General features: G+C 35.6%; 1 protein-coding gene across 4 annotated transcripts in view; it reads left to right on the forward strand.

Annotated features, from left to right (window-relative positions):
• Nucleotides 1-22,567, forward strand: part of NECTIN3 (nectin cell adhesion molecule 3) — a 63,213-nt gene that overhangs the window by 34,615 nt on the left and 6,031 nt on the right. For 2 of the 4 annotated variants that reach the window (XM_042810230.1, XM_042810232.1), the window contains exons 5-7: nucleotides 1,134-1,285; nucleotides 13,311-13,449; nucleotides 14,646-14,727. In XM_042810230.1, the coding sequence (XP_042666164.1) occupies nucleotides 1,134-1,285; nucleotides 13,311-13,449; nucleotides 14,646-14,727 (373 nt within the window). Of the gene's footprint in view, nucleotides 1-1,133; nucleotides 1,286-8,333; nucleotides 9,245-13,310; nucleotides 13,450-14,645; nucleotides 14,728-22,567 lie in introns of those variants that run through there. The other 2 variants (XM_042810231.1, XM_042810229.1) reach the window with 2 other exon arrangements.

Here is a 22,567-nt window from a genome sequence, read left to right on the forward strand (position 1 = left end):
AAGGAAAACTTGAGTTGTTTAAGGAGGCAGACTAGATGTATTGAAAGTGTGTGCTTTGTAGTGTTTTTCAAATCATAACTTTTTTTTTGGTGTGGTATCCTAGAAGCTTTAATTGCTGCAAGTGCAATGTCATCTTTGCTGCCTAAGGTTGTAAGGAATATTTTAAAATGCTGTGTATATTGAAAGCTCTATTCTACTGTTTACATTTGTAACAAATTGACTATCTTATAATATTCTTCAAAATGAATAAAATATATTGCTAATCATTTGTATCAGCTTCATATAGCTGTAGAAACTCTATGCAATAGTCTTCAGAAAAAAGAAGGAAAACTTCACAGGTTAATAGCAAACCTAGTATGGTGTTGAGGTGGCTTTTGTTTTGATGCTGTTTATCAAATCTTATTTGCTAAATGCTTGTATGGTATGCAGGCCTGGTGATCATGCTTGATTATGGAGTTGGTTAACTTTTTAATGGTTAAATGAAAGGAAGATGAGATGCAACAAGATTGATTTAGGCATTAGATCAGGCATGTTTCAATAGGCACTTGACAGCTATGTTAAAATAGCTCCAATTTCTGTGTCTGTTCTCTTTTGTTGTGCTCTCACAGTTGTTATTGAAATTATGTTTAGGATGCTTTGGGAAAATAGTAGTTTTGGAGAAGTTGATTTTTTTTCAGTGCTTTTTATCCAGTTGATTCCTGAAGTGGATCACTAAGCATCACACTGAATTAAGATGCTATAATGTAGGAGAGATAGATATTAGGGAAGGCAGGTTGAGAGAGAAGAATCTGTTTCAGCTCCTGCTGGGAAATGTTAGTGATTTTTTTATCCTGTAAATTAAGCTTGCACTGCCAGAAATATTCTTTAGTATGATAGCTGAAATGGCTGAAAAAGACAGTTATATTATCTTGACAGCAGTATAAATTCATCCTAGTTTAACTATTAACTTCTACAGCTTGATTTAGTTTGTTCCTCTATTGTTTGTTTTGAGATGGCTTCCTTAGTTGTTTTAATTTGTAGGTATCTTGCAAGTGCCTTACTAGCCTAGTACTAGATGCATTTTAACCTAATTACTTTAGGACTTTGGTCTTAAGGATTTACAGCTGAAGTATAGCCAACTGTTTTTGTTTTAGGCTGGATGGACAGTGGCCTGAAGGACTGCTGTCTGTCAACAATACTCTGCAGTTCAACAGCCCATTGACTTACAACTACACTGGGACTTATATCTGTAAGGTGACTAATTCCCTTGGTCAGAGAAGTGATCAGAAGACTATCTACATATTAGGTAAGTCTTACTTCTTAGTGACAACAATGTGTTGACTCTAATGTTTATAGTAGTTGAAATAGCAAATTTCAGGCATCAAGTGGCGCTTCAATATGAGTCTTTTCATTGTATGTAAGGTAAGTATGGAGTTCAGAGCTACAGTGAAACTTGGGATCAAACTGGCTCTTCATAATAGCAACAAAGAGTAGAAGTTCTTATGGTTGAGTTTGTTGCCGTAGCGCTTCTGAGATTTACTTCTTGGTAGATTAACTTGGTTTATCCAATTCTACCTTGTGTTTTAGTAAGACTTTGACTACAATAAATAATACCTGGTCCATAATGAATGTTAATGGGGAACAGCTGTCTTCAGAGAAGTCAACGATGCGGAACTCCTATTTGCTCATCTACGTGGCATAATACAGGAAACTGGTTCTTCTTTTTAGCACTTGTTCTGTTGTGAAAAATACTTGTATCTATATAACAAAGTACTGTGACACCTTCTCTAAGAGAACACCATGATTTAACAAGGTATACTTGAATAGCATTGGGCAAATGTGAAAAAGCTCTCCCAAACTCAACAATGGATTGTTTAAATTAATATATTAGCACTTATTGATCTAATTTTAGTTATCACTTAAGGAAATAAGACAGGAAAAACTAGTATTTCACTTCTTGTGTGTTACTGCTTTTCAGTACATTCCCAACAGTAGTTATTTCACAATATGAAGGAGCATTAAAATGTATTCTGACAGGTTACAAGCTACATGAAAAGAAATATAAATGATTTCCTAAAAACATAAAACTAAACACAAGCGCTCAAAAGGTTGAGATGAGAATGAATGCTTCAGATAAAAACTGAAGATAGAGGATGCCTAAAGCAGTGTCTGTAAATTCATTTTGGGTAGCTAGCAGCATTTTTAGAAGGGACAGTGGTTCAGTTAATCATACTGAAGTAATCATGCTGCATGTCAGTCTTTGCTCCATGGAGGGCCTTTGTGGAGAGCTGTTCTAAATAACTATTTAATGAGCTAGTTATCTAGAAATGTCTAAGTACTTGCAGACAATGGAATTACTTGAAAACAGAACATTACATTTTACATGAAACTTGATTCGTGGCTATGCAACAGTCTGAAGATATTGTTCTATTGTGAGAATTAAATCATGAAAATTAGCAGAATGTCATTTGATTTGATGAAATATGCTCCTGGAATGTAGCATTCCAATACTCTGTCATGAGCCCTGTACTAACGTTACAGAGGGGAGAACTTGACCCAACTTTGTAACTGTTGGAGTTGTCAATTCTGTGAATGCTGTATGCTGTCAGTAGAACTTCTTTCATATGACTGTCACACATAAAAATATATACTGCAAATATAATTTGAATGATAATTTACTAACATACTAGAAGGGCAAGCATGAATTCCCAGACTAAGTTTTTCAGAAAGTGAAATAGAAATGCATGCCAGTTGAGCTGTAGTTTAAGGTTTCTTCTAGCCCATGATAAACAACTAGAACTAGTTTACAGCAAAGATAGTTAAGCTGCATTAATGTTTTTTTGTGTGCCTCTTTCTCAGTTTTACTTAGTACTACTTATTTTTGCAACAACTACAGTGCAAATCTTAAATTTTTTTTGTAAGGTTCAATTTTGGAACTTCCTATCTAGAGATCATTCAAGACTATGGTTCTACAAGTTATGTGAACCAGTAATAAGAAACACTTTAGTTGAGGCAGATTAAATGTTGCTTCTTAAAAGCATGATCATTATAATCTTGGGGCATACAGCATCGTGAACATCCAAGAAAATATGGGTGACTTTTCAGGCAAACGAGAATCTGGTGCTACACCGGTGCAAATAGTGTTCAAATAATGCATACGCATTAACTAACACAAAGTATCTGAGATATCTGTAATCTCTTCTAAACTACTTAGAACAACAAAACAATTAAAAGCAATTTGTATCAACTTATGGAAGAGTTGATTAAGGAAGCAGTGAGGTGTTCATCAAGTCCAAAAATTGTATTGCTTTCAGAAATTAATATCAATCTCATTTAACCGTGACTATGAGAGTAACTTTTGTGTGTTAACTGGATTATTAAACAACTGAAATGTGCTTGAAATTATGTAGGGTGAGTAGATTGTGTGAAATGTCTCTTATATAATAACCATCCTGGCTACTTTGTGGAGGGGACAATCTAATAAGCATAAAATGAGACTGAAATAGTAAAATTTAAAGCAAGCTGCTTACTCCCTTTTTACTCTTAATTCTGTACTTAACTGATCAGATACTTTCTAGTCATGATGAGTGACACCTGTGAATGTCCTTCTTTCATCATGCAAGCATGTAGAGTCATCATTTAATTTTTTTATTTCTCTATCTTAATCATCTTCCACTGTATAAGACCTGGCAAGAATGTTACTTGAAGCTCGGAAGCTAGTGGACGAAGCTATGTTATCATATTATCTTTCAAACTTTAATAATGAGCCTGTCAGGGGTGCCTTGTGGAGTTAACGTTTCTGAGCAGTTATGGTACTGGTAATTGTAAAGCTTTAGAAAGTAGATAGCTATTGATTTGAAATGTTTCATAGGTTTGGAATGTAACCTGAGCAAAAATATTTTTTGCCTTTATATGCATTAGTATTTCAAAATAGTTTACAGGCATTGTTTTACTTTGACCTTTAGCTTAATACCTTTGAATTCAGGAGACTATTAAGAGTAGCTGACAAGGATTAGATGGTAGATACGTTAGATTGTAGCTACAGTGAACGATCTGTCTTGATGAATTGAGCAACATTAAAATGGTATCTAAAGCCAGGGGGGTTTCTTTAATTTACTGGTACAGATATCTTAGCTTCACACTTAGCTTCGCAGTATTTTGTTCGGTGATGTGAAGATACTTTCCTTTGCTGAACAACTATACAGAGGAAGTCATGCTGCTTATGGGATTTGGAGGTGATCAAGTATTGTTAAAGTTCCTGATCTAGCACTGCAGCAACAAGACTTCCAAAACTAGTTTACAGCTTAATGTGTCAACCACTTAATCTGGTAAAAACATACTGACTTCCAGTACTTCATGTAAAACAGGATTCTTATTTTCCTGGCAATTTGTTCCTTTGCTTACATTGTTGTGGCCTAATTCCTCTGCATTTAAGAAGTGACTGGTGAGATTTATGTTCAGAAAAGCTCATACTTGCTTCTTTTGTCACCTCCTTCAAATTTTCTCTCTAACAATTTCAAATCTTCTTTGAAGGAGGTAGGTTTTTCTTTGAAGGAGGTAGGATGTTCTTCATTTCATGGTAGCAGCTGTGTGGCCATCCAGAGCATGGCTTGTCTTTCATGTTACTGTCGCCACTGCTGAAAGTACCACCCACCATCTGCCTTGCTGTACTCTTATCCACTGCTTGGTCTTCATAAACATTCAACAAGCATCAGTGTCAGTGGGTGCCATTTTTCTGTATGGAGGAATTCAGTTATACCCCTTTGCTTTGTATGCATCAGATGCCATTTTGTCAGGCAGCCTCTCTGCTACCACCTGCTGCAAAGCAACAGAACATTGATGGGGAGGTTCAACCTTTACTTCCCTACCACCATCATCCTCCTCTGATGCTGTTGACTAATATAATAAAATAGGAGTCATTAATTTCAGAGCAACCCTTGTGCTAAATACCAAATCATTTACTGTGGAAAAATATTGTGCTCAGCAGTTTGTTTTTGCAGTGATATACTGGTTGGTACTAAAACAGAACTTAACTTTTTAAAGGTAATGATCTGTCTGATTCTAAGGATTGACTCTTTATTTACATGTCTTTAGGGCTTAGCTTCTGTTGACTTCGAAGATAAATCTAGAGCATTTGAACAGTGATATGCTGCAAGGGGATTGAGAAGGGCAGATACAGTGTTTGGGGTGTTAGGTGAATCATGCAGTTTACTGAACTTCATTATATAAATTAACCTGTCTAAGGTACGGTTCATGTATTGGAAGAGGTGGGAAAACCGTATCAAGAACCTAATTTAAAGGAAGAATAACAATTGCATGACTAAAATAAAGCAAAACCACTGCTGAAAGATGTTACCAATATTCTCAGGGAATATTTGGAGACAAGTAATGGAGAAGAAACAAACTATAACTATATCAGGACTGTGGTGCATTTTGAGAAGGTACTAGAGCTATGCTTGATATAGAGTTCATCTCACCTTTCATAGTAGAAATGAACTTAAAGCAAAAGTTACAGTATGCTGTTTTATGCATCAAGGGATTGAGTGAGTTTTTTCAGCAGTGGTAGAATACAGGCTTTTGACTTTTCCTGGTTTAATCAATTACAGTTCCTATTTTAATGAGAATAATAGCCATATATAACAGAATAATACTTTTGTGCTTCTTCACTTGTCCTTACTACTTCAGCATGTACATCTTAAGGATTTGAACAAGGGCCCCCAACACAGTAAGAGACAAAGAGATAATGTGAAATGTTGTCATAAGTTAGGAGGTTAAGAAAAATATCAGTAGGAAATAGTTTTTAAATTACCATATAAATAATTAATGTGGAGTTAAACAGTGTGTTGTGGAAAAGCATAAGGAATGCAAAGAAACAAGTTGCTGATGAGGTGAAATATTACCGTTGTGAAGAGAACTAGTTGGCATGTAGCATCTAGTTTTTCTAGGTTGTGGTGGTCAAATATGCTGGGGGGAATTGTCCGAAGCAAGCTCTCTAAATTGAGATGTTATACAAATGAAGTTTTATGGAGTGGAGGTAAGGAACTTCAATATTCTTGTTTTCAATGTTGTTTTGTATTTGTGAAATATGCTTGGAGTGGAAAGTATGGAAAAATTATCTGTATGTTTTCAGAAAGCTCTGTGTAAAATAAGAAGGTAACACTGCATGTTCCTGATCGTAATTAATCTTACAAATAAGGAGAGCTGTCATTCTCTTACGGTAGAAGATAGTGACGCAGATGGACAATAAAAGTTGCTATGATTATACGCTCCAGGAATGCATATAAACAGATGCTGAATTGCCTCTACAACTGTAGTCATCTGGAGATCAAGATGCTAACTAGGGTTTGTAGATAATGCAGTTCAACAACTTGATAACTTGTGAATAAGATCTAACAAATGTACAAAAATCTTTTATATTAATAGCAGTATGAAACAGCAGTAACAATTATGTGTGGTAATTAAACTTTCCAGGATGCATGTACTTGTGAATGTGCAGGATAAGACTTAACCTCATTATCAGAGGGAAATGGGTAAAGTATTTAGTGTATGTTTCTGTGTACGTACATCCTGAAGTAAATATTGCTGGTACGATCTGAAATTGTATGCTAAGCTAACATCTTGTATCTAAAGTACATTTTTCAAGAAGGAGAGGCTCAAATTTAACTCCTTGATCTGTGGAATTGTAGGACATGGGAACCCTGGTAAATTTGGATTACTTAATCTCTACTTCTTTGTTAAATTATGAAACTCACTTTAAATCCATTTTAACTAAAATCACAATCTGAACTCCTCTTGTTCATTTTGGTAGTGCATCTTCCTTGTTCAATTTCCTGTCTTCTGTCAAATTAATTCATTTACGTATGCCTCCCTAACAAATCACCACTTATACATAATCAGGTAATATGATTATCTGCTTTGAAAGTCTATATAAAATGTAACATGTCAAGCTTAAAATGTTAAATTGAAATGAGATCTGTCTGAAATACAATATACAGTCTGAAATACAATATGCAATGATGATCAATAAGGCAATTCTGACTAATGTGAGAATTGTCACAGTCTCTGAATAGTAAAATCACAAATCATGCATTCTTAAGCTTATGTTTCATCAGATAACTGGATGCTTAACAAATTTCCAGTTCTAGCAGTTTTACTTTTTGCGGTGGTAAATTGAGGGTGCGTCTGTAATATTTAGTAGTTTGATGAATCTTGCTTATGGGCATTTAAATAACATGGCTACCTGACTGTCAGTGTAATATTCTCTCTAAAATACTTAAGCTGTAATAATATGTTTAGAATTAATTGCTTTACTTTTTTTTTTAAAACTACCTTACGTTGGGTGAGGCAGAAAGTTATTTTTATTTACTTCACTGCTGAAGTAGAAACTGGTATTGCATGTCACCTCAAAGTTGGCTGGGATAATTTCAGAAAGCATCTTTGTGTCAACAGCCCAAGACTTGAAACCTTGTCTTCAATACAGCTGCATACATCTCCTCCAGTAGACTTAAAGAGCAAAGGAAAAACTTAATGCTCAAGAAGCACTCAGTTTCTGGCAGTCTCTTGTTTCCTTGCATAGTCTGACAAAAAAATTATTTTTTTTTTTGAATGAATGTAGAATTGTTTTGAGGAGTCAAATTGGTTTCTAGGAGGAATGGGAGAGAACGCTTTTTCACTGCAAATCTCCTAGTTTTTATCTTGAAATTGTGAAAGCTCCTTGTTCAATGTAGTGTTATGGAGTTTAATACGTGCAATTTTAAATCATGCTTCCTAGGGTTATGCTAACCCTAAGATGAAGCTGAGTAAGGTATTAATGCAACAGATTTTGGAGAGAATAGCTTGAAATCAGTAGTTCATGTGCTGCTGAGTACACAACTCCATAGTTTTTCATTCTTATAATACTTAGTACCTTGAACAATATGTAATGGGGGAGTTTGGAGTAATTTATTCTATGGCATAAACAATTTGATTGAATATTCCTAATTGCTGTCTGGAAAGGTAGGAGATGGGGGTTTTATATAATAGACAGCATTCTTCCACAAGGGAGGTTAATTCTAAACCATGAACATCTGAGTAGGAAAAGCAGCTTGCTTTGAGTGCAAGATAGCTACTTAAATATAATTTTTCTTGGCACACTTGAAGGAAACTTCCTATCCTGCAGCACAGATCAAACCAAAATATACTGAAGTGGTTCAAAGCTTGTAGAAAGTGTAAGACTTCATAGTAACATGAACTTGAGAATGAAAAACTATTCTTGTAGAACATACCCATCAACTTTGCTTTCTTAACTGATTTAGCTTGCATTGACATTCTGTGCCTTTTCTGTGTCTTGTCTACTTCTTTGCTCTTTTCATTAGATCCTCCTACTACTACCACTCGACTGCCCACGGTTCCCTGGCATCCTTCGACTGATGGCATCACAGGTTTAGCAACAGAACCTAGAGTAATAGATTTCCCATCATCAACTTTGCCAGCAATGCAGGAAGACACTTGGGGTACTGTCATCGGTAGTGCTGTGGGTGGGGCCCTCTTCCTCATACTGGTCAGTGTTCTGGTTGGAATTATCTGCTATAGGAGAAGACGGACGTTCCGTGGTGACTACTTTGCTAAGAACTACATTCCACCATCAGATATGCAAAAAGAGTCTCAAATAGATGTTCTTCAGTCAGATGATGTGGATTCTTACCCTGACAGTATAAAAAAAGAAATAAAGCATCCAATGAACAGCTTAATATCTAAAGATTATTTAGAAGACCCAGAAAAACCAGAGTGGAACAATATAGACAATATTAACAGGTACCAGGAACGTTATGAAAGACCGATGGATTACTATGAAAGTGGAACACTGGGGATGAAGTATATGGGTGGTGTTTGTTACGATGACAATGAAGAAGACTTTGTTTCTCACATAGATGGCTCGGTAATATCCCGGAGGGAGTGGTATGTGTAGTAGCCACTGAAAACAAAACTTGTATTCACCGTTTCTTTTCATTGGCTGATCACTTTCAGATTGTTTATACTTACATACGGGGAGGAATAAACTTTTTGAAACTGATTTTTTTTTTTTGGAAGGTTTTTATATTGTGACTTGACAACTGCAAATATTGAATTTGGGAGAAATGTATTTGAGCTGCTTTTTTTCCCTATGTTGTACTACTGTCTTAGATTTGGATTTGAAAGCGGAATGCTTATAATACGGTTTATGTCAGAGGTTAAAAAAGAAAAAGCTAAATTAAAGTTATCCATCAAACTTGTTAATGAATATGAAGTGGCTGTCTTGGGTCTCTGATTTAAAATTAAAAAAAAAAAGTTTACGTAGTGATCGAATAAAATTTTGTGGGGCATTTATTTTGCAGATGTAGTAAGTGAATTACTCAAATCTAGCTGCCATCTGTGGTAATCTTAATGCTTCTATATTACAAATAATTTACCAGTTACGATGAGTTACAGTGGAATCAAAGCTTTATTTTTCGTTTTCTTTCTGCACAAAAATGAATACCTCTTAGCATTTTAATGAGCCTTCTTGTAACGATGTACTTAATAGAAGTCATTGCACTGAAAGTAACTTATCTATGAACAAGGTTTTGAGAAGTAACTGTAAACTAGTAAAAGGCTTGTTTGAATAAGAAAATTATTTTTGTATAGTCATTGATTTATAAATCTTTTGTGTATATATACATACAATATGGTATTTTGTTAAGCCTGTACTTGTCAGGATGTCAGAATCTTTTATTGAACATCAGTCTCCTTTTGCAAGTACAGTGAACCCTTTCTGAAATGGGTATCTCAAATTTAAACTGGATGCAGCTAGTAAGAAAAGTTCAATGGATTTCTAAGCTAGAGGTGGAAACCAACTTGAATATTTTCTGGGATGCCAATAAACATTGTGTGCAAGAGGTGTCAAAATGTTTGCTGGAGTTTATACAACTAGAAGCTAAAGCAATGGTTTTACTCTGCTTCTGCGTAAGTTAGAATGTTTCCTTTTGTTGAGAGTATCTAGAACTTCAGATTATTATTAGGGAAGTGAACACTTGCACAGCTGCTTCATGTAGTGAAAACATGCAATGATGCAACTACAGAATCTTGTAAGACAGCAATTGAGATAAAAATGTGCAGTCTCTGTACTGCAGTGGATTTGTTTTCACTGCAAACAATTTAGTGTTTTAACAGTGTGCTTGAATTGTAGAAAAATGGATTCGGAATAAGAAGGAATGGTGTGCAAATGCCATCTTAAAATGTCTAGCATGGAAAAAAATGAAGCTGAGAAGTCTTAGGATTTGAAGCATGAAAAAGTGGGGAAAAAAAAACCCACTTAAATTTGAAATGAAATGGGTCACATGCTTGCAGCTACTTCATGAGTGGAGTTTGTTGCTGGAATTACTTTGCTATCCTCATGATCTTTGGTAGTTTAAAGCATTTAAAGCTTTACAAAAGTAGCTGTTTTGAGTGTTGTAGACAATACACTGTGATTGCATATGACTGCATGTCTTAAAAAAAAAAAAAAAAAAAAAAAGATTAAAACAGTTTTATTTGAAATTCAAATGGAAAACCTTCCCTAAACAACTCAAGTTTACATCTGGATTAATGGAATACTGATACATAAACCAAAGTCTCAAGAACATTAGAAAATTATATTGTGTATCAGTAGCTAGAGAGCAAACTCAGAGTTTGTTTCTAGCTAAGGGTTCTGATGCAAATTATTTCTGGAATAAAGAGACCATACCTCTCTTCAAACAACAGTACTTGATATGTCATCTTTAAAAGATGGTGTTACTTAAAAACCATACAACCATAAACATTTTCTCCACATGGTTTATCTTTTCTCTGTGGAGTTTTTTGTTGCTTTTTAAAGAAAAGGATATATATTTAATTCCCATTGGTTAAGAAGTTGAAGTGTTTTGGTGTTGAAACTGATAATAGGTAGAGGGCATACAAGTGTTGCCATGTTTTTGTATATTATGTCTGCTGTTTAAAGAAACAAAGATTGTAAGTTTAAATGGCTGTTGTGTGAATAAACTTTTTATTACATTCTCGAATATAGGTAGCGTTTAAAAAGTTTGACAGACACACTTAAAAACAAAACCACAGGCATTAGGAGCTATTCTAATTAGACTGTTAAAACAGCTTTTTAGCATCTCTTCTTGGAGACCCTAACCTTTCAAAATGAGTTGCTTTAGAAATTACTTGAAGACTATGAACCTTAGGAATAAAGGATAGTTGCTTTCCATACAATTGCACTTCAAGCACTGTAGATGCACTGTATAGGATAGAATTTGGAAAAGAACCACAACAAGAAAAAGCATCCTCTTTACTCAGCTGCTGTAGTTCTTCTTTAACTATGCGTTGTAACTTCATTCCCATCTGCTTACACCTATTGGTGATCAAAGAACGATGTAGCTGATTCTATACATCTTAAGTGCTCTCTGGCTTGTTATCTTCTCAAAGTAGTCTGGGTTTTCTTATTGTTCATCTTATCACACTGAAAATCTGTTATCTGGTCAAAGCAGTTCAGAAAAGTAAATTAAGTGAGCACTGCAATAATTGCACTTTGCTTTTTGTGTACTTGACATTCACTTGGATATTGCGGTGTTTCCTGGATGGAAGCGAATGGGTGGCTACTTTTCTCACGGCAGAAACAGAGTTCTGTGTCTAAGCTTTTACTGAACCTAGTCCTGTGTATTAACTTCTGACAACACTTCCTTAAATGAGATGGCACTGAGTGTAATCTAAATTTAAGCCATTTAAAATGCAGCAATTGATCTTTCTGTTGTCTGATGTGCCCATTTTTTTATGAGAAGAGGGGAATTAAAGTTTTCATATATATGATTCTTGCATATACGCTAGTATGTGACTGGCAAATAAGGCTTGTGTTACAAAAGCTGTATGGTAAAAACAGTTGTCACCTAAAGCAATACATTACACTGATTTTTCTGTAACGTGTTTGTTAAAATTAACGGATAAACTCATAATTTCCCAAATTAAAAAAAAGCACACAACAACAAACACCATCTTAGTTCTTATAATTATATGTTTATATGTATTATAATATATGTATTATATGTTTAATACAGTTTTTTCCTGTTGCTTAAAAATGTAAGTGGTTCCAGGGGATTATTGTTGCCAGGTCTTTCATATGCTTTTTTCTTTTGAACTCAGGGATGAGTAAAGGGGTGCTTTAGTCCAGTGTAAAATGGCATTTGAACTGCTGAAGAGTAATTAATAAAACAGCTTATATAGTTGTTTTGTTCTTGGATGTTTAGGCAGCTGAAAAGGCTCTTAGAATTCCCTCAGCTAGGAAGCTAAATTGAGGAGGATTGTTTAATGTTCAGAGAAAGGATATGAACATTTCTGAAGGGAAATAAATGGGGTACGTTGCATTAGAAATGTAACTGTAGAGCTGTGTTAACTTGAAACGTCTTCATTGCTATCTTTCTGATTCTGTATCAATACAGATCTGAACAGTTGTTGCTGTATGCCACTAGTAATTTACAAATAGTGGTTTTAATGAAGCCCATGTGAATTATTCCTGTTGCACAACTTTTGGATAAGTTACTGGAAGTTGGGAATGTTGAATCTAATGTTGAAGCAGAGCTTGCTAGCAGGTTCACACTTTTAGAAATCTTCTACAACTTAGTGAATTCCTGGTGTAGCAAAACAAGTGATGTTTAATGGCTGACATGTGCTCATTCAGTATGACAGTTTGTTAAGCATAAGATGTAGCACTGCTATAGTCAAATGAAAACCCTTTTTTTTTAAAGAAAAAAATGTTGCTGTTCTTCACATAGCCCCTCCTTATTTGTACATACTAGTACAAATGGCTGTTTCTCCTAGCTTTAGGTAGTAGAGAAACATAGCCCTAGCAGTTGCTTTTAGTGTGAGCCAAGCATAAATGAGTTTGCATTGTTCTTAATAGTATTTATTTTCTTGATTGTATATTTCACTTTTTCCTTCCTGTAGACTTAATTCGAAGAGATCACCGGTAATATCATAGTTCTTCCAGTTTTTTTTGATTCATACCTCGTTCATGTAAATAGTATGTGTTCATCTTCATCTTGCCATGAAATTTAAAACTGGAGCATGTAGCTAGTATTTTTTAAAAGTAGTCAGTGAAATTGATATTCATGACTTAAGAGTTTGCTTAATTTCACCAATTTTTGAAATGGGCGGCTGGAGCAAGGATCACAAGAGTGCTAGCTAGTACTGGAAGTGGCTTTCTCTTCTCTTTTCGGTGCTGGAGAGAAGAGGCCTTCCTCAGAGCAACACTGACATAGCTTGTTTGAGCATGGAAAGTATGTGAACTTCATAAAAGTGTAATCTATGCTATCACATTGCAGATATGCCATTTAAGCAGACATCTTCTGTTGCTGTAGCAGGGGCTGTGATTGGAGCAGTCCTTGCTCTTTTTATCATTACCATCTTTGTGACAGTGCTGCTGACCCCAAGGAAGAAAAGGCCATCCTATCTTGACAAAGTGTAAGTATGTACTGAATTTTTTTAGTTGAGCACAATGTGTACAAAATACTTAGTTCATATCGTAATTCAAATGACTGAGCTTCTTTAGAATCTGTAAGTGGTCGTGACTTCAGGGCTGTATTCAGGGTAATCACGTAAAAACCATTTGCTTTTTTTTAATGAAGAAGCTAAGGATTTGTTTCAAAGGTAGTAAATATTCATTTACATATTCTTCATCTTAGTTCTGTTTTCTCTTATATTTTTCTAATTGCTTAGAGTTTGAGCTAGATAGAGGGAGATCCATCTTGACTTGCCACAGACATAAGAACTACTGGTTTATTGTAACCCAAATATGGGTTTATATAATATATATTTTATATATATATATATATATATATATAACATAGCCCAAATATGAAAGTAAACTTTTGCTCTGTAGAAGTAAAGGTCCGCTAACATTTATCTTAACTGTGCATGTGAAATGAAGCAAGCATATACATATAGGTACGTATGCTCAGGAACAACTGACTTAATGTGCTTCCTGGCACATTACTTGTTAAGCTTCAGATACAGCGCATGGTTTCTTGTGTTAAGCACCAGACGTCACAGAATTGTGGGGGTTGGAACGGACTTCTGGAGATCATCTAGTCCAATCTCTCTCCTAAAGCAGATTCCCTGCAGTAGGTAGCACAGGGAAGTGTCCAGATAGGTGATATGGACATGCAAAACTAAGCTAACAAATTCTGGAGGGATTTAGTCCACGTAGCTACCATGTAGACCTGATTTAGAGCATGCGTTAAAAAGTGACGGTGGTGAATATCTGTAAATAAGTTCTTGGGTTTTTTTCCACATATACTGTACACAGTTAACACTTAAATTGTATGGGAAAGGAATCTCCCTCATCTTTTAATGCTTATTGAGGACTAGAATAATATGCTTGAATCTCTCGATCTTGGAAGAGTCAGGTGTTACCCTATAGATGAGAAACTTCTAAACTGACTAGAAATAACTGTTTGGCGTCTGTTTCTATTAGATTTTATAGTTAAAGAATATATACGTGAAGTCTTAGGCATTTAAGTTATTAGCCTTTTGCTTTTGCTCAGAAAGCTCATAACCGATTATGCGCAAGACTTTAGTTACAAGCCTTTTCTGACCATTCAGCATGATTTACAAATATGGCTTGTCATCCTCTCATACCTTGATCTTTTTTAATACAGGATTGATCTTCCGCCCACTCACAAACCATCTTCACATGAGGAGAGAGCATTCTCTCTACCACAGAAAGAAACTATGATTCAGGTGAGTAAGGGATTATACGTAGAGATAGAAAGTGTTAACTTTGGGTTACTTTACTTTGAATTTTCCTTGCTGATAATGTACAGAGACTGGTGGTTCATAACTAAAAGGTTTCTCTACAGATGTGACATCTGAATGTTTATGTTTTCGGTGTTAATGTAGTCTTCAAAGATTTGGGAGGTGGTGGATAGATCCTTTTTGTATCTCTAATACTGTTTGATAGACTTTGTTACTATTGAAGTAGAAGTTATGCTTGAGATTCTGTGGTGATTCAGGTAATATATGTAGCTTGATTCAAAAAAAGCACCTGTTGTATGAGGAGCAGAAACATATATTGGACTTAACAAAAGACTTGAGCACCATGATCTTTTTTTTTTTTTTGCTGGTAACAATTGCTTTTTTATATAAGTTACTATGGTTTGAGTGGTTGGAATATTTTGGTATTGTGGCTTTGCTGTCATTAACTCAGAGTATGCTTTTTTGATTCTCAGTGAGAATCACAAAATCACTAAAGTGTCTGCAATTATCTATCTGCTTCCTTTTTTACTTGAATATATAAATCAGTGACAAAAGATTTTGCATTAACTCCATGACAAGTATTTGAATTGTTAGTAGTGCTATACAAATGACAGTGGTCTGTGTTTTTTAAAACACCTGGCTGTTTGGTGGTTGTAGTCTGACATGGAAGTCTTAGTTACTGATGTTCTTAATAGCACTGGAAATTCTGTTGAAGATCTACAAGTGATTTCTGGATACTAAACCTTCCAAATATGAATTGCCAATAAAAGCTTTCCTCTATTGTAAGTAATGCATAGAAAGAATATTGTGCATTATAGATAAAAAGCAGAGTAACAATTGCTAGTGTTGTTGCTGAGTGAAGTGGGAATCTGAAATTTGCCATTGCTAGTACGATTATATTGATATGATAATCCAGAAAGTTTAATTGGCAAGAAATATAGTGAGTTTTTATCGTTTGGTCTTAATGATGGTGTAAAACATAAGGTAACGAAAACAATGCTTTTTTCTTGTCAGGTTGAGTTCCTTCTTGTGCTTACAATGATGTAACTCTTCTGACATTAACTTAGTGAATACAATACTGATGGATCACACTTGTGTTAATGCAGTCCTATACTTGAATTATGGTGGAAAATTATCTTGTGTACTTAATCAAATGTATGGACTATTTTGAGTTACCAGCCCATCTATAGTGCTGCCAAACAGTGAAGTGATAACAAAGAAATGCAGTTCTTTATCCTCTACAGGGATACTCACAGAGTTCAGTTTATACTCCTTTTATGAACTGTCTGCTATCTGCATTCTCTATGGTGATGCTTGCTGTGGATTCTGTTAGTATTTCAGAACTAAGAAAAACTGCAGTTGACTAATTTTTGTTCAAAGAACAAAATGTTTTATTCAAATACATTTTAATATTTAAAAAAAAACTCATTTTCCTCAAACTAGGTATGCTTTTAAGTTGTTTTGGGGTAGTGAGGAGAGATCTAGTTTTCTTTGAAACCAGATGTTGACTTTAAAAGCAAGAGATTTTGGCATAACATTGTTAGCATACTTGTTTCTCTTTTATGAAACTCTGTAAAGCTGGAAAAAAAAACTGAAGCTGGAGGCTGTCTTCCTAGCTGTTAATGATACTACTCATAATCATGTTCTGTCTGTTATGCTTTTGAGGCAAGTGCTTCTGCTTAGTCTAACAGACATGTCAAAAGACTACCTGTAGTCAAGACGTGATTGGTTGTATTGTTTTGTTTAGAAAGTCAATAGTTGAATAGCTGTCAAGAGGGGCAAAAAAACAAGTTAGCCTGTTGCTGTGCCTTGTCTTGTTTGACAAAGTGTCTGTGCTAGCCATGCCGTTGGTTCCAAGTGCTGCAGTATCTGGACAGACATAAAAAGTGTGCTGGTGAGCCTCTACATAAAATATATTCAGGTGAAAGCTTCCAGTAATGCTGAAAGGAATGGTGGATTAAGTGTTGCTGTATTGATGACGGCAATAGAGCACATGAAATCTGAGCAGAAATCATAGACCACACAAAAGTGCAAATATAGAAGGATAGTGAATTGAAATGGTGTCTTCAGCATACTCCACCAGCTGAGCATCAATTTAAGCTAATTGATATAATGTGCAGCTTTGTAAACTATTTCTATGGTTATTGTTCAAGTCAAGCGCAGTAGTGTTTTGGGTCATGAAGTGTCTCAGATGTAGCTGAATAAGCTGAAGTTATCCTCTTTGTGTATCAATAGAAGGCCTTTGAATTACATTTTATCTATATTGGAGCAGTATTATTGGAAGTTATTTTTTCTATGCTGACGTTTGTGGATACCAATGTGTACATATTCCTATGTTTCCTTTAATAATTTGAGGAATTATGGTTGGCCCTAAAAGAGTGGGGGAGAGAGGAGTCCAAATCGAAGGGATATTAAATGGAACAAAGAAAAAAATGACTTTTTTTTTGTTCCTAGCAGTATATTCAAGTAAACTTAAAAAACACACTTGAGGCGGGAACACTTTTTTCTTTGTGAAAACAGTAGTTATGTCTGGCTTGACAGACCTTTCCAAAAGAAAGATACAAAATCACAAATGAAGTATATTTTATAATGTAATGCATGAATATTCAGATCTTGATGTACCAAGAAATTATTTGGGCTTTTTGTAGCAACAGAAATAAAGAAATACAGTTCAGTAGGTAATTCTCTACCTGAGGAGTCTGGCTTGAGACTTGAAACATCTGAGAATACCTAATATACTTAGCTAAGTATTGTGGTTTAGCCTGACAGGTGGCTCAGCACCACACAGTTCTTCACTGACTTCTACCCCCACTCCACAATGGGATGCGGAGAGGAAACAACCAAGTAGAACTTGTGGATTGAGGAAAAAACTATTTACTAAGATAGAGGAAAGGATAATTATAGGACAAATAAAAATAAAGATATAGCAAGTGATGCAAAAGCAGTTGCTGACCTCCCACAGGGCGATGTTAAGCCATTGCCTCCCAAGCATCTTGAGAGAGACGTGAATTTCAAAGACCCTTCAAAGCTCCTTCTGTGTGATGTCATGGTATGGAATACCTCTCTTCCCCTGTTTTGAAAAGGAATACTTCTTTTGCCATTAAAGAACTTTAACTTTTGATTGGATAGCTTAGTGTCTTAATTTCAGCTGGCACAAAGCTGTTTTCTTCATACAGTCTGGCATGATGCTGTGTTTTGGTTCTAGGAGAAAAAACAATGTTGATAACTCATTGGTGTTTATAACTGCTAAACAGTGTGGTTCAGAGCCAAGACTATTCTCAATGAGGGGCCCAAGGAGCTGGAAAAGAACAGAATTAGGACACCTAAAAACAGACTGTGAGCTTGTATGACACAGTTAAAAGCATAAAATTGTGTAATGACCTTGAATGGGCGACAATATTTTTGGATCAAATTTAAAAAATAATAAATAATTCTCTGTAGTCTTAATTAAATAGCATAGTCTTTATTCATTTAGAGATTGACTCTTTTGTGTTCTTCTAGTTTTTTTCCTGATGGTCTTAATACAGGTGGATCTTCCTTGAGGGAAAAGCAAGCATTGCTTTAGGCAGAAAGAACTGTTTAGGCAATCAAGATAGAATAGAAGAAAATGGGAAATGTAAATAGGTAGTTATCTATACTGATGAAGGATCTTAAAATAGGAGAAAAATATTAAACTGATAGGGAGTAGGATGAAGCACTGAGTCTTCTATTAATGGACTTCGAATGTATGAAGGCAATTTATGCTGTATGGGATGGATTCCCATAAATTAAAATTGTTAAATGTTGTTGGGATTAGATAGGACATCTTTATAATCTAAATCAGAAAGGATGAGGGGTAGGGAATTGCAAGATGAAGATGTTAGTGAGATAACTGGTTTAGTTCTTTAAAGGACTTTGAGAGAGTACAATCAGAGTAAAATTCAGTGCTCTTATGAAATAGTGAAATACATGAAGATAAGCAAATGGAAGCTAGTGTGCATAGAAGAGCTTAAAGCATCGGGTATGTAGTGTATTTCTGTATGTAAGCACTGTTGGGTAGATCAGCACTAGTTTCCTTTGACAAAATATGATTCTAAACTGTCACTTGCTCCTTGGCAGTAACGTGGAATTCCAGTCTCTTGTAGTAAGAGTGTTGTTTTCATGCCCTTCGAGAATGTTTCCTCTGTCAACGATTTTAACTGAATAAATGATCCCAGTGGAACTTTGTTTTGGCTTCCTAGAGTTAGCCTCAGTCATGTCTAAATCCACTGTTGGTAGAAATTCTAAGGCACATGGACTTCTCCTCCTCCTAGAACCACTCTTTATGTGGTGAATTCATGTTGTTTGCACTAACATGAAAGAGTACTGCATTTCCTAGTTAGTGATACATCATAGTTTGCATTGAACAATGGATTACAATCTGAGAATTTAAGTTTAAAAAAAAAGTATGACTTTGCAGTGGTGGGAGGGGAAGCGTTAATAGGAAATACAAAGCAGGAAACTTGACAGAAGTTTGGGGAAAAAATAGGTCTGTGAAGACAGTGGAAAAGAATAGTGAAGGAATAGGGGAAAAAAGCATGAGATATTTATCAGCTTGCTTTACCATGCATTTGCAGATTAGGTTATAAGTTAAGTAGCTCAAAAGAACTTAATAAGGAGTGGTGATACCACTGAAGTATCATATATCATTAAAGGAGTGATTTCCGCTAAATGTGGAAATAATGGAGAATTGAATTGCATTCTGCATGTTCAATGCTGCAAATGCATTGAATGCAGAAGGGCATTACAGGTTTGATTTTTGTAAACCTAAGATTAAGAGGGAAAAGGAAAAAATGGTGTAACCTCTGGATACTCTGTATCACTTGTTATATTTTGAATCTGTAAATGTTTGAAGGATGGGGTTCCATGGGACTTAAATATCTGGGCAAATGTGTTCTCTGTAACGTGTGCAATGTATTTGGTGAAGCACAGAAAAGGGGCAAGTAAGCATTTGTTACTAAAATAATAGAACTCTGTCTCCCAAATTAAAGGTAAGTATACAAAAATAGACAGGAAGAGAAGTGGCATTTCGCTTGAAAAGGTATTCTAAGTTAAGTCTTAGTTCATCAGTTTGTTTGGAAGTTTCTTGTATGTTCCTCTTAGAATAAAGTGCTCCTTTCCTTTTTTGTGCTTTTGTTCTTTGTTTAGAGGTAAATCAGGCATTTTTAGACATAGACTCTTTTTCTTAGTCCAAAACTAACTTTCTATGAACATTGTGTTTAAGCTGATGAGTGCTGTAGCTAGTAACCGCATGGGAATATTTTTCAACTTGCATGCATAGCTTGCTCTGAACAGTGCCTCCTATTTATTGCCATGGAAACTGCAACAGGGCACAGTGATACTACTTGATAGAGCAAATTCTTCACTACAAAATAGTATTCTTTCAGCATAGGTGGCACCATTTAGCTATGCATTTTTGCTAGCAATGAACAAGAGCCTGTGTGCCTATCCTGTCAAAATAGGTACTAGCAGAGGTGACATGCTGTTGCCACGGCAGAAACACCACCCTCGACCTCACTGTGCTCATATCCACTGTTTGGTCTCATCAGTGTTCAGCAACTGTCAGTGAATGTGAAGGAGTGCTGTTTTTTCCACATGGAGGAATTCAGTGACACATCTTTGCTTCATATGCACTTCCATGTCAGATGCCATTTGGTCAGACTGCCCCTCTGCTGCCATCTGTCGCATGGCAATGACGTATAATGGAATCTTGGCAGAAAGGTTCAGTATCTGCTGCCGCGTGGTTGACACCCACCTCTGATGTAGTGGGGCAACATAATAATGTAGACATCACCTTCAGAGCAGCTCTCACAGGCAGGTGCTAAGAACAGTGAACTGTTTTATTTGAAGTTATGAAGAGGAAGCTGTATCCAACTAAGTAGTTTTTTATGAACAGTACACAGTTATAGCCTCGTTTTTTGTTTTGCAGTGAACACCTTTATAGATATTAGCTCTATATAGTTTGATGGTTATTTGTTAGCTTTGATTTTTAATGGTTCTTTTGCTCCCAATGCAATGCAGTTGCCATCGTCCTGTGGAGATAATTACAGGCACCATATCTTTGTCAGCTGTTTCTTTTTGTCATTTAATCCTATAATTACTAAGATTGTGTTCTGGTTGTCCACAAAGTTTCACTTTTCAAGGCCTTTCTCAGGCCATTGACTGCATAACCTCAAGCTACATTCTGCTTGCCTTTGGCCTCATAGCCTATTCCATGTTCCAATAATGTTTTTCAGCTGTTTGCCTGCTTGGTCCCCTTGAGGTTGCTGATGGCCAAACAATGGTAAAGCTATGAAATGGACTAGTGACAGACTTGAACTAAAGCAAGTAGTCGTAAAGTGCAGAGTTGTCTCTTTTCTGAATAAATTTGACAAGTTTACATGGCTTTCAGTGTCAAATTAGTTGTTACTATGAAGAAATCTTCCTTTACTTGTCTTACTATGCGGTGTAAAGAAGACTGCTGGAAGACATAATGATTCTTTTCCAAAACAACCCTAGAGATTGATAGAGGGTTGATTCTTTAAACAGAAAGTGACTGCAAGAGTAGAATGTATGTTCATCTAGAGCTTTGCAGAGTAAGGTTTAAATTTTGGAGTGGGGTGGAACAATTTCTGTGAGAAGTGCTGCTACTGGATTATGAGTTTAATGGTAGAAGTTGTAAGACTTAGCGTGTGCGAGACATCAAGACCACGCACATGCCTCTTGTTTCTTCCTGTATCTGTGCTGAGTTGTTCAGATAAATTCATTCGTATCTGCTGAATCTAATTGTAGTCTCACTTCTGAGATGCAAGCAAATTTCCCCTTTAAACACTGAGCACATCACAAGTTATGCAAGGCACTTGAGCATTGTTTAGCATGATCAGTGCTTGAAGCAAAATGAATGATGACTGAATAAAATGGTTGACTGTTCTGAGAATACAGAAGGGCAGATGTTTTTTCTCTTACGAAGTGACAAAGCATTACATAGAATGTTCTCTGCCTGTTGATTAAGACAAAATATGTATTTGCAGAAATGTGCTTAAATATTAAGAAAGCTTGCAAATAGAAAAATAACATAGCCCACTGTAGGAAAATTGCTTGTAGTCCAAGCAGGTTTTGAAGAGAGCATCTTCACTAGCTGTTCAGGCAAGATATAGGTGATTATACTTCAACCAAATGTCTGGAGGAGCTCTGGAAGTTCAGTTCTGTCATTCTCTAGCTTGTTTTCAATAGCATGCTGTATCACTATATCAGCCTGTAGTGCTGGTTTTCTAATAATAGATGATACCAGTAACTTTTACTTGCTCTATATGTGCATGTTAACTGTACACTGTTAACTACTGATAATGAGCTACATTTAGTTTTTTCTTCAGATGTGTAGGTGACTTTAAGCATAGCTTGTTATGGAGTATTTATGTACTTCATTATGGTTTTAGTTATCATTAATATGTAACTCATACACTAAATAAACCACAATTATGTCCTACTTATAGTATCAGCAGTAGTAATAGTCACCATCTGTTTCAAAAGCAGTATGACAACACACTTGCTAAAATAGTATTTTCTATCATTGGTACATCTTCAGTCTTTAAGACGTCATTTATCCCTTATTGAATATTCTAATGGTCAGGTGTAAAATCTGTTTTAGCATTTTTTGTGCTTGTGTAATTATTGATGCTTTTGTTCTGTCTGCTAGCAGGTACACTTAAATCACGAGGCTTGCTGACTCTGTTGATAACGTTTGTTTGCTGTGTATGTTGCATCTGAAAGTATCAAAGCAAAACAGTTACAAAGCCCCTGTGCAGCAATAGTTGTGTTATGAAATGCA

This window comes from Centrocercus urophasianus, unplaced genomic scaffold, assembly GCF_019232065.1.
Source record: "Centrocercus urophasianus isolate 14NV4802_14NV808 unplaced genomic scaffold, USGS_Curo_1.0 seq_12, whole genome shotgun sequence".
In the NCBI taxonomy this organism is placed as follows: Eukaryota; Metazoa; Chordata; class Aves; order Galliformes; family Phasianidae; genus Centrocercus; species Centrocercus urophasianus.